Below are 17490 nucleotides of genomic sequence, written 5' to 3' on the forward strand. Positions count from 1 at the left end.
GACACACTCATACACACACACAACACAGGCGTCGGGGGCACACGCGCAGAAGCCCAGGACACACGCACGCACACACACAACACAGGAATCGGGGACACACGCACAGAACCCAGGAGTCTGCGATCCCCACACACACGCACGCACAGACCCCAGATGCCTGGGATACGAACACACACGCACACCCGCCATCACAGACACACGCACACACACACACACTTGGGATGCTTGGGTGGGGGGGGGGTCGCATGGAAGGTGGAGCCCCTCGGCTGCGTGTGTGTCGGACTCCTGGGTTCTGTGCGTGTGCCCGTGTGTGTGTGTGTGTGTGTGTGTGTGTGTGTGTGTGTGTGTGTGTGTAGGGGGGACGCGGGACTTCTGAGATCTATGCATGTGTGTGTGTGTGTGGCACTCCCGCACTTTGGGACACTCGGACACACACACATGGGATTCCCCCCGCACCACCACCACCCCGTTTTCTGCCCACCAGCGGCAGCCCCGGGAGGGGGCAACTCGGGCCAGGCGGGGGGGGGGAGCCGGGGGATGCGCTGGGACTTGACCCGCGGCAGAGTGGACACATGGGCGGGGGGAGCAGCGACGTCATCCCTGGCCGCAACGTCAACGATTCAACGTCAAAGACAGCTAAACCCCCCTCCCCCCCACACACACTGCCCCGGGACACCGAGACAACGCGGGGCCGCGACCCTGCGGGGTCGGACAAACAGACAAGCGGGGGAGGGAGGGTCACACAGGAACAGACGGACTGACCGCGGGGAGGGGTGAGGAGGCGGACAGACGAGGGCAACCATGGACCGGGATAAGCTCACAGACGGCCGCTACATCCGGACAGATCAGGGCAGGTGGGGACCTAGACTGACGGAGCCGCCGCCCCCTGCCCCGGGGTTGCGGGGGTGGAAGGGGCCCGAGCCCTGGGGGGCACCCAGCGCCCTGCCCCCAGCCCCCCAGCTCCCCAGCCCGTGTGTACGGGGACGCAGCGGCTACATCAGGACAGACAGGCTCAAAGACCAGCGCTGTCCATGGGGCAGATACTGGATATTGCACACAGGGGCTGACAGATACATGTTGGGGTTCACACACACACACACACACACACACACACCTGGTCACACACCTGCATGCACATGATATACACAGAGACAGGTACACACAGGGACTGGACACATATGTGCATACGTGACAGACACACAAACACAGCCTACACATGGCCCACTCATAGGTAGACGGGAGATCCACACGCCGGCACAGGTGCTGGATACACACCAGGGAAGCATGAGCAGATACAAACATGCACTGGACACGCACAGAATATGCACGTGCACACATACGTGCCAGATCTGCATTCGCAGCACACACCCAGGTGCAGGAAGCCAGATCAAACACACAACGCAAGAGATACAGTGGATGCAGGCCCATGGAGAGCAAACACATGCATGCACACGCACCCTGGGTCCAAATGCATGAAATACACAGTGCACATAAGCAGAAACCCAAAACACAGGCAGTGAGCACACACACACATATAGGATCCCAGTACACAGACAACGATTGCATGCACATACATGCACACACACAGTATCCCAATGCAGACAGTGAACACACATGTATACACACATGCAGGATCCCATTGCTTTGGCGCCAGGTTATGGCTTTCAGGAACACCTGAGCCCTCCCAGGGCCAGAAAAGCCCCAAGTCCCCTGGGGAATGCCCTCCCTACCACTCCCCCAGCCACATCCCTGCCCCTTTCCAACATGCTGGAGCCCAGGGCCCGGGTCGGGCAGGTGGAAAGGGACATGGACAGCCAGGAGCCAACCTGGGAATGAAACCCAGGAATCCAGGCTCCTGGTTCTCCCTGCTCCAACCATGCAGCCCCCTTCCCCCCACAGAGCCCAACTCAGGCCTCCACAGCAGCAGCCCCTAAGGCACCCTATAAGCTCTGGGGCCTCTTGCACCCTGCCAGGATGCACATGGAGCCCCTTCCCACCATAACGGGGTCCCCCGAGGCCAGCTGCACCCTGGCCCTGCCCAGAGAAGGACCCCCACATCATGAATGCATCCCACCCCTGTCACACAGAGCCCTGCCAGTGCCCCTCACTCCCACAGCTCCTTGACCCCCCAGCCCTGCTGGTGCTCCTCACTCCCAACCCACAGCCTCTGACCTCCAGCAAAGCCCTGCTAGTGCCCCTTACTCGCAACTCACAGGCCCAGCTATTCCATTTCCACTCAAAAGTCCTGCCACCATCATGCCCATTCCCAGGGGCAGTGCCATCTCTGAACAATATGCCCCATTCAGAGGGAGGAACTAGGGCGCAGCAAGGGGGATGTGGGTTAGAAATGAGGGGGGCACTGGCAGGGTTGTGGGAGGGGCAGGGGGCTGTGTGTCAGGAGTAAGAGGCACTGGAAGGACTGTGGGAGGGGCAGAGGGCTGTGGGTCAAGAGTGAGGAGCACCAGTAGGGCTGAGGGCCAGGAGTGAAGGGCACCCTATTCCTGGCATAGCTCCCCCCACTCCTTCTTGGCTGACTCCAGCTCCATGAATCCCACCCCCACATCCCCATTGCTGCAGCTGTACCCCTGCCCACATGCCCCACCACACTGGGCTGATGCCCACATCAGCCCAACCATGCCAGGAGCTGCCAATGATTTTGGGGGTGAAGCGAGAGTCTTCCCCACTCCATGGCTCACAAGTACCAAAGGGAGAAGCCCACCAGGTCCGTCCGTCCCCCTGCCTGGGCCCAGCCCCCACCAGCACCCCCTCTTCCAGCCCCCACCCCGTGCCCCTTTGGGGTACAATAGAGACCATCTGTGCCCCTCCCCCCGTGCCTGAGGCTGCCAAACCTCGGATGCCAGGGTCTGTCTCATTGTGCCCAAGCCTGGCAGCTCCATGCCATGTGCCGGTGCCTCCAACCCCCGCCCACCCCACCCCCACCCCAGGCAGGTCCGGCACCGGGGGAGGGGGGCACTGGGCATTTCCCTCCCTCTTTTTTTTTTTTATTGAAGCTTTTCACATTTGGGAGGCGAATGTCAGGTGGCCGCGGGCAGTGTTGGCACAAGCCTGGCAGAGGGAGGGGCCAGGCTGGCAATGCACAGAGCCCTACTGGTGCCCCTCACTCCCAACTCACAGTCCCCTACTTTCCCCCAGCCCTGCCACTGCCCCTCACTCCCAACTCGCAACCCCCCACCCCTCCTGGTGCCCCTCACTCCTAACCTGCAACCCCCTGTCTCCCAGAAAGATAGTGTCACCGCTCTGCCAGCCTCTCTAACCCAGAAGTGGGGGGCATAGGACACCCTTGGACCCCTATTGAGGGACTGTGCCAGGAGCCCCTCAACCAGGCCCCATGTCTTACTCCTGCCCCCCACAGTATTTTCTCCCTACCCTAGAGGGGTCTGGAGCATGTAACAGCTTGGCCTGGGAGCCTGGGAAACCAAGGCATAGAGAACTGGGAGGTTGCAGGGATACAGGGAGAGGGGGCCGAAGGGAGCCTAACAGGCCAGGCTCCCAGTATGTTCTGCTCTAAGCCTGCCACATCCCCTCCCAGACATCTTGGGGGTCTGGGCGGTGCCCAGTGCAATGGGGCCCCATTCCTGGTGCCATGGTAACCCTTTTCCTGACTCCCATTCCATGGACACTAGGCAGCAGCTCTCACCTCACACGTTCCATGCTGAGTTCACAGGACCCACCATGCCCCTGCTGTGCCTTTAGTCCATGCCAGGGTTTCAGCCCCCCACCTCCTTCTACCCCCATTGGGTAAACCTGAGGCAGCCCCAGACGCTGGGGTTGATAATGAATCCTGGGCACTTGTGCAAGAGAACAGCTGGAGTGGAACCATGTCCTGGCATCAGCTTCACATACCACTGGTGGGGAAATTGAGGCACAAGGCAGGATTGGGCAGGACCCCCGGTCACCCAGCAGGTAGCTGGCAAAAAAAGGAAATGAACCCAGGTGTCCTGAGCTGGCCGAGATGAAACCTCGGGGGTCCCTGCCTGGCCCAGCCCTGGGTTCAGTCACCTGAGAAATGCCGCTTAGTCGTGAGGGGCAGGAGGCATGATTCACTCCTGGGCAGGATGGGGCACCGCACCCCCGGGGCCTCCACTGTGGTGGTATTAACCCTTGGTTTGCCAATGCCCAGGGGCCACCAGCCCCGATGCCTGGCCCCATGGACTATTTGAGACCCTTCTGGGCCTGGCTGGGAGGAGAGACAGAGACCCTCAAATCTCCCCTGAAACCCGCAGGGCCAGAATGGGGATATGGGTGTCTCCATCCTTGCCACGTGGGACCCTGGACGTATCCAAGGAGTCTGCATGGAGCTGACCCTGACTGGAGCTGGGAGCTGGATAAAATCTGACCCCCATGGGCCCAACTGCCCTGTGGGTCTCCAGCCCCGCCGATAGGGCACAGCAGCTCTGAGGGCAGGATCCAGCCTGGGCCGCCAGTCTCCCATGGGTTCCCCCCCATCTCTGGGCACCTGAAGCGTCGCCCTCCCCCGCATGCTCCCATGAATTCCATGGGGTTTTAGCCAAATCTTGCTTTAAAAAAAAAAATCAAGCCCTCCCTCCTTCTCTCCCTCCCTCAGCAGCTGACGCAGGCGGCGGCGACAGGCTTGAACTTTGCTCTATCCAAACTCGCGCTTGCTCTTGCCAACCGGGGTGGGGGGAGGCAGTATCACTTCGGTGCCTGCCTGTGAATCTTGTCGGCGACGACTGAGACACTGCTGTCAAAATACGCCGGGGCTGCATATGCTTCCGGGCAGGGGACGGGCGGCAGCGAAAGTTTCTGGGCAGAGAGGGGAAAAAAAAACCCAACACACACATCACACACACACACATGCGCGCAAACACACGCAAGCATACACGGCACAAAAAATTTCAGCGGCTGGGAATAGCAGCCAGCCTGAAACGTCCCCCTCTGCCCCCCCCCCCGCCCCCCCCCGGGTGTAAGCCAGCGTGCCGCTTCCTTTGCTGCCTGCAGATCTGGGCTGAATATTTTTAATAGCGTTGGTTGAATTCAGATGTTCCCGTGTTAAAATAAGCCTGTCTTGGCTCTGACAGGCCGAGCACTGACGCAGGCCTGGCTCTCCCCCCACCCCCAACCTTTTCCACAAACCGGGTTCAGGCTGTGCCAGCCCCCACCTCCTGCCATCGCCAGCCTGGCCTGGGGAGACACTAGGACCAGACCACGGGGGGCCCCCAGCCCTGAGCCCAGGTGGGTGCAGGGCCCAGATGGCTACAACTAGGAACGTGCAGCACCTAACACCAGACTGCACCCATAGGGGCTACCATAATGTGCTTAGTAATGCCCAGCAATTGGGGGCCTGTTCCCCAGGGGCTACCATAATCCACGTAATATTGAGCAGTACCCAGAGCAATGGGGTCCTGACTCAGGACTGGGGGAACAGGCAGTACCATAATTCACTTTTGGTCCTTGTCCCCCAGTGCTACTGTAATAAGCTTAATACAGCATCCAGCATGGGGTCCCAGACCAGGACAGGGCTACTGTAATAGCCTTAATAAAGTGCCACATCCATACCTCCTTCTCACAAGTGATCAAAGAGGATCATTTTAATCCTGGCCCAAGGCTCCTCTGCCAGGCACCTTGCTGGGAGCCCTGCCTGAACAAGGGCTGCAGGGCTTGATTGGTTCAGTTGTCAGGCTTACTGGCTGATGGGGCAGCATGCTTGGGCATGGGCCCCAAGGGGATGGATGGGGCCTGCCCTCATCCCCCACACCCCTGACTCTGATTCCATCTAGGCCAGAAGCCCCATGTCCCAAAGCCTCTGAGAAACATAAGACCCAGCTGTACAAATCATCTCTGCCCAGGAGCCGAGACTGACTGAGACCTTCATGTCCTGAAACCTCCCATCTCCTCAGGGAAAAAGGTGAGGCCTGACTCTTGTTTTCCCATGAAACACAAGCCCCCACAAAGCCTGCTGGGCTGAGGGGTTTAGAAACCTGGACCTGCCTCATGGGGCTTTCACTTAGGTCCCAAGGAGACCCAATGTGACCCCGAGGGATGGATGAAAGAAGGGAAGTCCCCACCCCACCAGGCACCTGTGAGCATCTAACTCACTCAGAGCACAGGCTGGAAGCATTGGAGACCCAATGAGCACACCTGCCTGCCCCCTCCTGGGCAGGAGCCACCAGGTTCACCAACAGGCCCTGACAGCTTCTGGGCCGCATTCTTCCCACAAGCAAAGATTTCTAAGCAGCCGGCCTCAGCCCGCCAATAACATTAGTCAGGGCTTGGTTTCCAGCCTGCGCCTGCTTGCTAATATCGACTGATTAAATGCAAATCATTAACCCCCACCCCCACCCCCTCCTCTGCCCACAAACACGCCCTGCATCAGAGCCTTTATGGCAAGGCAGGTGAGAAGGGAATTGGGCTGATGAGATTGCGATCACTGCTCACGCCTGTCCCTTTGATTTTTTCCAGACGCATCAGTTTTGCATTCCCCCCCAACCTGACCTGTTCCCAGCCCTGACTAAAAATTGCTCAGCTCCAAAAAACCCCCCAGAAACTCAATTGATGTTCCAGATACCTGTCCAGAGAGTTTTTAGGATATTTCTATTGAGTGGAAGGGAAGGGGAGGGAGGAGGCAGCTTGGGGCTGCTTCATTTGAAATAGACTGTTGACCGATTATATAAAATCGAGGTGTCAAATCTTGATACAATTCATAAATGGGTGGTTTTGATTTGCTGCCACACACGTACACACACACATGCACATGCACACGAAGCCGTGGGTGTGGAAGCGAATCCAAAAATTGCCTTGTTTGAACTTTGACTTGTTAGTTTTGTACTGCAGATCAAAAGCAAACACATGTAAGCGCGCACACGCACACACTCCCAGACTCTGTTTGTGTGTGTGTGTATGTGTGTACACATACACACAGAATATAGGACACTTAAAGATGCCTTGTCAGTTTTTAAGCAAAGATTGAAACCACACACACACACACACACACACACACTGTATGTATATCTGCATGTATTTTACACACACACAGAGGATATAGGACACAATTTACTGCTTGCTACAGAGACCCAGCAGGACCCCAACCACATCACCCAGCCTGTCTGGATTTCAGGCCCCCATCAGCGAAGGCTTCTTCCCCACGATCCGGTAATCTGCTTCCTTTCTGAGGCCCTGATGCCACAATCAGCCTCTCCCAAAGTGAGCGTCACATGCAGCCCCTTAAAAAATCAGGATCTTTCCTTTCAGATTTGGCTCCAATCTGTTTCAAACATCGAACAGACTTCAAACAGCCGGCAAAAGCAAACATGGCGTCTCCTCAAACTCTTGAGGCCAGTGGCTGTCTCTAGCTAGATATCTGTACAGCTCCCAGCACAAGGGAGCCAGCTCTCATTAAAGGCCTTTGGCAGCAACACGATACTCATGCACAATAATGTCGCTCAGGTACATACACACATTGCTGTGCTCACAGTGCACAGAGCTACCAAGGCTGTATCTCTTTCCGATCTGAAATCCAACTTCGAAGAAAGTTCGTTGTTTTAAACAGAGTAGGGCTGCGACTGAATTCAGCTGCTGGTATTTGCAAATACCACCCCACCCCCCCACCCCCAGCTTTTTTTTGTGGGTTTTTTTGGGTTTTTTTTTCCAGAGACAAGAACAGCCCTTATCAATTTTTTCTCCTTGTCTTGTTTTTTTTTGCCTAGCGATCAAAATGGGATAATGGTGTCAGCAGGGAGGGAAAAGCACATTAAAAAACTATGGCAATCGGGTTTTGGCCTGGGCAGAAAGAAAGAGCCTTTTTCACCCCATTTCCAACTAAAATTGGCCAGTCGATGCCGAAAAGCAAGACCTCCTGCTCAGCCCAGGTGACTGCCTAAAAAGCACCTCGTCCAAAAGCCTCATATGCCCTCTGGATTGAGAAAGGACCTGGCCACAAGCCAACAACACTTTAAAAAAAAATCCTGACCATATCCCAGCAAAAAAAACCCCCAAAAACCAACAACCTTTGTTTGAAAACCTTTCTTCTGGCAAAAGAACTTTGTTTCGTGGCCACAACTTTTAGGCCATGTTTTATTTTTTAATTCACTTTCAAAGCCTGATGCTGCCAGCAAGCACATGTCACCAGGCCCTTGGCTGAGATGCGAGATTCCCTCCCTCCCCCAAATACAAGTAAATAAATAAAATGGTGCACCCCCACCCCCCTTAGCATTTCACTTGCTTTTTATCTTAGTGAAAAGAAAGAGAGAGAGAAAGGAAGGGGGAAAAACCAACAAACCCACAGCCTGGAAAAAATCTGGATTTCTCCCAAGTCTCCTGGATTTTCTCTCCACACTCTCCCACACCACAAACATTGCTTCATGTTGCTGCTTTAGTCCCCCTCCCCACAAGCGAAGGGGTCAAAGGGAAAAAAAAAAGGAAAAGACAACTTCTTTGAAACGAGGCTTCAATTCAAAGCTTTAAAATGATTTCCTATGGAGCCGGGTTCCTCCTGCGGCATCTACGGTGACGGCTGCCTGGGCTGGAAATTGCAGCCCAGCTTCTCTTGAGAAAGGATTTGGGGTTTTGTTTTAAATAAATCAGTGCATCCCTTTGACATCTCCCCAGCCACCTTCACCACACGGCCACTGCCTGTTTGCAGCTGACCAGGCCACTTGGTGGTTCAAATAATAAATGGGAAAAAAATGGAGCTACAGATAGAAGGATCCACAGAAGAGAAAGCACCCATACCCCACCGCCAGCACTGCCCCCCCAAACAGAGATGTTCACAGGCACTGACCCCACAGCAAGAAGGGGCTGGAAGAGGAGACTTCAAGCCTCTGGTTAATTCTCCGCTTCCCCGAGCTGCGTCTGATCACTCTGCCATCCGAGTCTGTATGAGGGAGGGGACAGACGTGTTGCCTTAGACACGTGGAAATGCCTTAGACCTTTTGCCATCTGCAACACCCCAAACAAAGTATAAACAAGTGTTGGACAGTCCCATGGCTCCTGCACACACAATTACATGTGCACACAAATCCACCATGTGTAGAAACCTGCGCTGTCTATCCACACGTTTGTTACATGTAATCAACCCCACAGATCACACCGGAGATATAGGTGAGCTAGAGACATGCAAGTGACAGTGCTCTACGCTGCTAGACGGGTGACAATACATATTTATGGTTACGTAAACATGGTTTATACAGCTATAAGTATAGCCATATTGAGACAGATACACGCACAGAGAGCTGCATCATGCTATACATATACTTCTATGTATTATAATTTAATGTATACATTGTTATAAATACTGCCACCTCTAATATAGTAGTATATGTTCCAATCATAAAACTGCCATATTTATATATATAGTAAATATACTTTCATATATTATATAGCACTGAATGTAGTCATACTGCATGTAGTCATCCTGTCATCTATTCTGATAGTATGGTAAATATACTCTCATATATTATATACTGTTGCATGTATTCTTATTATAATGTTGCCCTATAGTGTATCCTGTTATCTATTCTTACAGTATAATAAATATATGCTCATATACTATATAATGTAGCATTAATTTATATTATAACATTGTCATAGAATACATCCAGTTATCTAGTCCTATAGTATAATAAATAGACTCAGGTATATTATATGCTGTTGCATGTATTCATACGCTAACATGGTCATATATTCCATCCTGTCATTTATTCCTATAGCATGGTAAATATACTCTCACATATTATAAACTGTTGCATGTATTCTTATTACTGTGTTGCCCAATATAGCATACTGCCATGTATTTGTATTGTATAATAAATATATTCTCACATATTATACGCTGAGAACTTATATATTATGTGAGAACACTATTATATAATGTGTTCTGTTATCTATTGCCATAGTAAATATACTTTGACATATTATATGCAGTTGTATGTATTCATATAGCAACACTGTCATATTTTTCATCCTGTCATCTATTCCTAAAGCAGGGTTAATATACTCTCATATATTATATACTATTGAATATATTCTTATTATAATGTTACCCTATTTTGCATTCTGTTATCTATTCCTACAGCATAATAAATATATTCTCATATACTATATATTGTAATATGTATTCAAATGAGAACTGTCATGTAAAGCATCCTGTCATCTGTTCCTATAGTACAGTAAATACACTGTCATGTATAATATACTGCTACATGTATTTTTACTGTAACGTTGCCACACACTGCATCCTGTTATACATTCATATAATAGATATATTCTCATATAATTTACTATATACCGTGGCATATATTCATATGGTAACACTGTCATCTATTCTGGCCTGGCACCTATTCCTGTAGTATAATTAATATACTTGCATACATGACATACAGGTTCATAGTATAACGCTGCCTAGCGCATGTCACCTACTCCTATAGCTCGGTAAATATGCTCTCATATAGGAATGCATGCAACAGTGTGTGATATGATGCTGCTGTCATCTACTGCACCCTGTTACCTCTTCCTATACAGTAGTACAGTAAATGCACTCTCATCTGTTACATTCTGCTGCACCTATTTGTACGACGAGGTTACCCTGTGTTGTACTCAGTTACCCATTCCTCCAGCAAGGGAAATGTGCCCTCCTACACCCTACACCATGGCGCCTCTTCATGCTAGCACACAGGCATTTGTGTCCCGTCCGCAGAGTGGGCAGCTGCCCCCCATTGCACGCCCTCACACTCACGTATCAGGACTGCTAGGAAAGGCCCCCGTGCAGCCCGCCCCGCTGCCCCCTCCCTGCCCCAACGCTGGGGGCCCCACAGCCCTTTCCGGGGCTGCCGACAGCGGCATGTGTCCGGCGCCCCGAGCCGCCATCACACGCCGGAGACACCGGCGTGGGGAGGCAAGGAGAGGAGCCGAGCCCTGCCCCGTCCTGCTCCCGGCCCCCCCACCCCCGCGCCCCGGGCCGCCGCCCGTTGCGAAGCCCGGGCAGGAGCGGAGCCAGCTCCTCCTCCTCCGGAGTTTGCAAAGTCCGAGCCGGTGCCCCGGTGGGGCGATCGGGGAACACAAAGGGGGGCTGTTGGGCACCGCGCAGGGGAAGGGCGCGGGGGGGGGGGCATCGGGGACCACCGGGGCAACATACCATGAGTCCGGCCGAGGCTCCGAGCGGGACGGAAGGGGGCAGAGGAGGAGCGGAGGCAGCGGCCGAGGTGCAGCCGGCCCAGCCCGACCCGGGCAGGAGCGCAGGCTGGAAGGGGCCTCGGGTCCTGCTCGGTGCGGATCGGCCTGCGCAGCCTGGAGCCCAGCCGCCTTCTGCGCCGCGGCTCCGGCTCCGAGAGCCACTTTCGGGGCGGGGGGGTGGGGGAAGGAGGGAGTGAACCAGGGAGGGGGAGGGAGGGAGGGAGGCAGAGACCGAGCCGGGCCAGTGCAGTTCTGGCCGTCGGGCTGCCTCTGTCCTCCGGGGCCGCTCTGCGGAGCCCTCTCCGGGGGGGTCCTTGAGGGGGTTGGGGGCCTGCCTTGCGGGGAGGGGGAGAGAAGAAAAGAGAGGAAAGGAGGGAAAGAAACGGTTGGATGGGGGAAAAGGGGGTGGCGGAGCTGTGCTGGGCTGGGGGGGGGCTGGGCGGGAGCACCAGGAGATGTCAGTAGCCCGCGATGGTTGCGGGGTTGCCAGGATAAGCCGACCCCACCCCCCCCACCCCGCTCCACAGGGACACGGGCCGGGACGTCCTGAGCCGGCGAAAGTGCCCCAAGCTCAGAGCCCTCCTGCTGGGCGGTGCGGGGGGGGGGGGCGAGACTAGAGACCAGGCCCTGGAGAACGGGTGGGGGAGCTGAGTGCGAGGTTTCGCTGGGGGCAAAGCCGGCCCGAGTTCATGGGGACGGGCGCAGTCCGCAGTGACCCCCCGGGACACAACCCCCCACGCTGCCTCGGCTGCGCCCCCGCCCCTGCACACACACAAAGATTGGCCCTCGGCTCCTGCCGGGTGGTGCCTGACAGCAGGACCCAGCCTGATGGCAAGCGCTGCTCCTTCTGGAGAGGCACGCGGGACCCCTGCTGTCACTCACACGCAGAACCCAGGCGTCCCGGACACACACACACACACACACACACACACACTCTCACTCTCTCTCTCTCTCTCTCCCCAGATAACCGGGTCTCTCTCTCACACGAGCAGAACCCAGGCGTCCGGGACACACTCATCCCCCCTCCTCTCCCCTCCGGCGCGCATCAGAGGCCGCTCTCCCCCCCAAACAGAGAAATTCTGGGGGTGGTCTTTGCCCCGGGCTGGGCGAGGGTCCTGCCCGGCTGCGCTGCAGCCTTGCTCCTCTGCGGCCTCGAGCGCGGCTCCCCCTGAGCCCGGGTCCGAGAGCTAGCGGGACGGGGCTGGTGCACCCCCCCCCGCCCCGTTCCCCCAACCCGTTTGCAATCCAGAGGGCATCTCCCCCTGGCCCAGCCGCCCCCTGCCCGGCTGTACGGAGCAGCGAGCTCGGTCCCACGCCGTCTTCAGCGGAGCCCTGGAGGTGGGGTCCCAGCCGCTACTCAAACCCGCCTGAACGGCCCCACATCCTCGCCAGGCAGTCGGGGCCCGGGGGGCTGCGGGGACAGAGGCGGGTGGTCCCGTCCGCAGCATGGCAGAGTGAAGGGGCTGCGCAACGGGCCCGGGCCGGAGCCCCGAGCCCAGAGCCAGCCCGTGTGCGGGGCGGGCAGACAGCCACACGGCCCAGCTGCTGCCTCGGTGGGGTTCAAACCCACCTTGGAGGCGGCCAGGAAGTGAATAAAGTGCCTGATGGTGGGGGGGCAGGGTCTGCTAGAGGGGCACGGAGGGACTCTGAAAGGGGCCCCCAGCAGCCCGGCTAGGCCAGAGACCATCATCATCATCACCGACATCATCATGACTATCATCATTACTGCTACTGTTATTATTACTATTATTTTTATTATAATTGCTATTGTCCTCATTATCTCTAGTATTACTACTTTTATTATTATTATGGTTATTGTCATCATCACTATTACTATTATTGCGACTACTGCTACTGTCGTCATCACTATTACTATTGTCGTCATTACTATGTTGCTATCGTAATCTCTATTACTATTATTACTATTATTGTTATTGTCCTCGCTACTATTACTATTGTTGTTATTACTATTATTACTTTTGCTATTGCCCTCTATTACTAGTAGTATTATCACTGTTGTTATTGCTCGTCATCTCTATTATTACTATTATTACTGTTGTTATTTTTTTGTCACCGTCGCTATTACTATTATTACTATTGTCATTGTCATCACCGTTACAATCGGTATCATTACTGTTATTGCTGTGGTCGTCATCACTATTATTACTATTATTGGTGACGACGAGAATGAGATAACAACAATAACAATGAGGAGGATTGCAAATCCTCCCCCCCCCCCCCACTTCTGAGGCTGCGATGCGGGCGAGGTGAGGGTGGCGAGGGGCTGCGCTGCTGCGGTTATTCCCCGCGTGATCCCCGCAAGGGGCCAGCTCTCACCCTCCCCGTTATTTCCGCCAGGATCCGGGCTGCGGCGGGGAGGAAGACGGGATCTGCGGTCTCCTCCTCTGCCCCTTCCCCGAGCGCGGAAACTTTTTGGGGGAAGCTTTTGTCAGCTCTGCCCGCAAGAAAGAGCCGGTGTCGGCACTCCGCACTAACCCAGCCCAGCCCTTCTCCCGCCGGGTGCCCCCGCCCCCCCGCCCCCAGCTCAGTGTAGGCTGGCCGGACCGAGCCGGGACCTGATCCCCGCGGCCGGCGGAGAAGAGCGGGGCCGCCGGGGCGGGCGCATCCTGTGTTTATCCTCGAGCGCACTCCGCAAATGGCTGTTTGCTCTCGCTCCAATTTGTTTGAGTTTCTAATTAATTTGCCATCAAGATCCTAATCCGCGCTGACGCCTTCAACTTCCCCGAGTGAGAGAGGCAGCCCCGGAGTTGCCGGTGGCAGGCTAATGATAATAATTACCGCCACCAGCCTCTGCTCGGGTGGTGCTGAGCCGCGAGCTGGGGCTGCTCCCCAAATCCAGCAGCTTTTTCCTTGCCTCGCTTCTTCCAGCAGCTCCCGGAGGAGAAGGCGGCTCCAAGCCGGTGTGGAGACGGACCCCCGAGCTCGCGCGCGGGCCCGAGCCTTTCGGCCGCACCTCGTGCAGGCGCGGGGTGCCGCCGCTATGCTTTTCCCCTTGCAAGACCTTTAAACACCCCGTCCCCATCGCAGTCCCCCGCCGCCGCCTCTGTCCTGCCGGGGGAGACTCCCAGTCCCTCGGGTCTTCCCGGCCGAGGCGCTGAGGAGCGGGGGAGAAAGGCGCTTCTCCGCTGCTCGGGCGGGCAACAACTATTGTGGTCGGGAGGGGAGGAAGCGAGGATCTGCCACTGTCTTAAGCCAACCCCTGGGGCTCAACAGAGCTGGGCTCGGGGTCCTGCTTTAACCCGAGTGGGGAAAAAGGAGCATGGACTAGGGGGGCGTTAGAGATGCAAGGCGAGGTTTATGGTCAGCAGCAGCGTTATTATGAATAACCACATCAGCAGCAGCACGTTACATCAATCTTCATCATCATCGCAATAACAGCAATCGTATTAATAAAATATTAAGAATATTAACTATATTAATAATACTAATGATACTACTACTAATGCTATTATGAATAACAATAATAGCAACAATAAATTATTACTACTATTATTACTGCTATTATTGCTATTACTATTCCTATTATTATTGCGATTACCATTATTATTGCTATTACTATTACTGAGACTAGCATTACTTTTACTATTATAATTGCTACTGCTATTATTACTATTACCACTACTACTTTTACTATTATTACTACTACTACTATCATTGCTGCTACTATTAATACTATTATTGCTGCTGCTGTCATTATTGCTGTTGCTACTACTATTACCACTACTATTACTTTTACTATTATCCCTATGACTACTACCATTGCTGCTATTATTACTACTATTAATACTATCATTGCTGCTGCTGTGGCTATTATTGCTGCTGCTACTACTATTACTATCACTACTACTATCATCATCATCATCACCATTATTGTATCGGAAGCTAAGTAAAGGAGCACCCCGGGCTCCAGGTGACACTCCACCCGCTGCAAATTCGAGTAGATCAAATCGGGAGGGTTTTGCGAAAGATCAAACATAAAAGTGGAGGAGATCATACAAAACCAGAGACCGAAACAGCCGTGTCCCTTTGACTGAGCAGAGGCGGCAGAACCGCACGGCCTGGCCACGGGGCCAGAGGTTGGCCTGGGGGGGCGGGAGAGGGGACCCACCCTTTGCAAGATCCCGTTTGGATGCGAGACCGTTTCAGGAGACAAGACCCGCCGGGCCGGGAGCTTGTGGGCGCTGTAGCCGCCGCGGGGGGGCAGTCCCGGCTTGTATGAGTAAGGCGGTCACTCGGAACCCCCCACACAGGACCAGATCCCCGGACCCCCTCGTGGACGTAGGGCTGGGGAATGTGCATCGGATTGTCACATCGAAGCGGCTCGTGAAATGTCTCTCTGGGGGCAGATACAATTAAAACCCGAGCGTGTTTGCAGTGCGAGCTGCGCCCCCCGGGGCCGGGCCACGCGTGGAACAGGCCGCGGGTTTCCCAGGGGCTGGAAAGCCCTTTCCGACCTTTGGAGGGAGAGGGGCGGGTGGGAACCGGGCTGCCAGAGACTCCCGCTGCCTCTTTGATTTCGAGGAATAAGCAGCGAAGCAGCCTGTACCCCCCGGACACTGCTATTTTCCACCCCACTCGTGAATTCAACGCCGAAGGAGGGGGGACTGGACGGTCGTAGAGCTGCCGAGAAAGCCCTGCGCGACTTCCCGGCGAGTTTGGGAAGGGTTTGAAGCCAGAGGCTTCGATGGTTGGCGAGGGTGGGGGGGAGAGAGTAATAGTCCCCAGAGCGGCTCCCTCTCCCGCGGGGGCTGAGTTTTCCACGCAAAGAGGAAGGAAAAAAATACCCCCCCCCCACCCAGGTCAGAGCAGGAAGGGGTCTCGGCTTGTGCGGGCTCCCCACTGCCCTTCTAAAGCTGGGGAGAACCCAGGCGTCCGGACTCCCAGCCCCCTGCTCTCACCCCCCAAAGCTGGAGAAAACCCAGGCGTCCGGGCCCCTGGACTTCGGGCACGAACATCTGGGCAGACCAGTGCAATGCCCCACGGGCCGTGGCTGCACCAAGCTAGAGGCATCGCCCCCCCCCCCCCCCCCCCCCAGTCGATCGCGAAACACCCCGAGACGAAAGTTTCCCGGGCGCCGTGCAGTAATGGCCCCGGATGACCGGTCAGGATGTGGAGATCCGCGCTTGGATCCAGACACTGGCTCAGGAATGGATCTCATTTACCACTCGCTGGTTCTGAGCCGGGGCTGGGGAGGAAGTGGGGGGCAGATGGAAAGCCCCCGTGTCCGGGCAGTTGATCTGGGGCAGCGGGTCTCAGGATCGGGGCACCCAGCTAGCTATCCCAGGGGGCGGGAGGGAGCCTGGGACAGATGGACTGGAGAGGGGCAGATGGAGCCAGGAAGACGGGCAGACAGACAGAGGGAGCTGGGGTCTATGCCCCTCCCTCCCTGCCAGCCAGTGGGGTGTGAGGCTGGATCCCTGCCCCCTCCATGTGCAGTCCCCATCAAAAGGGAGGGAGTTCTCTGAGGCTCACTGGGGAAACTGAGGCAAAGAGTGAGGAGGGAGACAAGCTCAAAGTGTTTAGGGAGGGTAGGGGGCAGCCAACATAGGGCAGAACCCAGGTGTCCCTGCTGCCAGGCCCTGCCCAGCTCTAAAGGCTTCCCCTCTCACTTCGGCAACCAGGCTCCGAGCCTCCGCTCTCCCCCACCCCTGCACTGCTCTGACCCACCAGGCCACCACACTCCTAGACCTGGGTATGGTACCCAGGTATCCAACCCCGCCCCCATTCCTCCCACCCCAACCAAGCCACCTCCTTGCCCCTAGCTCATGTGTAGCACTTTCCGCCCCTGAATGAGCCACTTGCTCTCACTCGCTGCTCAGTGCCTTACACATGCACCTGGTCAACAGATGCATAGCCCCCTGCCTCCATGGGCCGTTCTGTAGTATCTGCAGAGCCTGGCTGGCACACATTGTGGGCATCCAGGACCAGGGGGGACAGGTGAGTGGGTACCTGCTGGGGAGGTGCCCCCCAACCCCCACAGGCTGGCACCCAGGGAGACCCCTGGAGGAATCCCCCAGCTCTGGAAGGGGAGTGGGGACTGGGGAGTTATAGCAGGGGCAGTTGGGAGGCGGGACGCCTGGGTTCTCTCCCTGCTGTGAGAGGAGAGTGGAGGCTGGGGGGTTGGAACTGGGAGCCCAGACACTTGGGTTCTCTACCCACTCTGGGAGGATGCACAGGGTTATTTCATGACAGTCAGGGTGGCCCTGGGGGCCAGCGTGGGCTGGAGCCTGCTCAGGGGCCCGACTGTGGAAACCCCTCGGGTGCCCTGGCCACACCCTTCCACAGGCACCTGCCTGGCTCCTGGGGCCAGCTGAGGCCACA

General features: G+C 55.7%; 1 protein-coding gene across 10 annotated transcripts in view; it reads right to left on the bottom strand.

The window, feature by feature from the left end:
- NFIX (nuclear factor I X) overlaps positions 1-11322 on the bottom strand; it is an 80400-nt gene extending 69078 nt beyond the window's left edge. For 5 of the 10 annotated variants that reach the window (XM_059732254.1, XM_059732256.1, XM_059732250.1 and 2 more), the window contains exon 1: positions 11111-11321. In XM_059732254.1, the coding sequence (XP_059588237.1) occupies positions 11111-11113 (3 nt within the window). In that variant the 5' untranslated portion in view covers positions 11114-11321. Of the gene's footprint in view, positions 1-8758; positions 8852-11110 lie in introns of all 10 variants that reach the window. The other 5 variants (XM_059732258.1, XM_059732257.1, XM_059732251.1 and 2 more) reach the window with 4 other exon arrangements.
- Positions 11323-17490: the final 6168 nt, after the last annotated feature.

This window comes from Alligator mississippiensis, chromosome 8 (assembly GCF_030867095.1).
Source record: "Alligator mississippiensis isolate rAllMis1 chromosome 8, rAllMis1, whole genome shotgun sequence".
Classification (NCBI taxonomy): domain Eukaryota; kingdom Metazoa; phylum Chordata; order Crocodylia; family Alligatoridae; genus Alligator; species Alligator mississippiensis.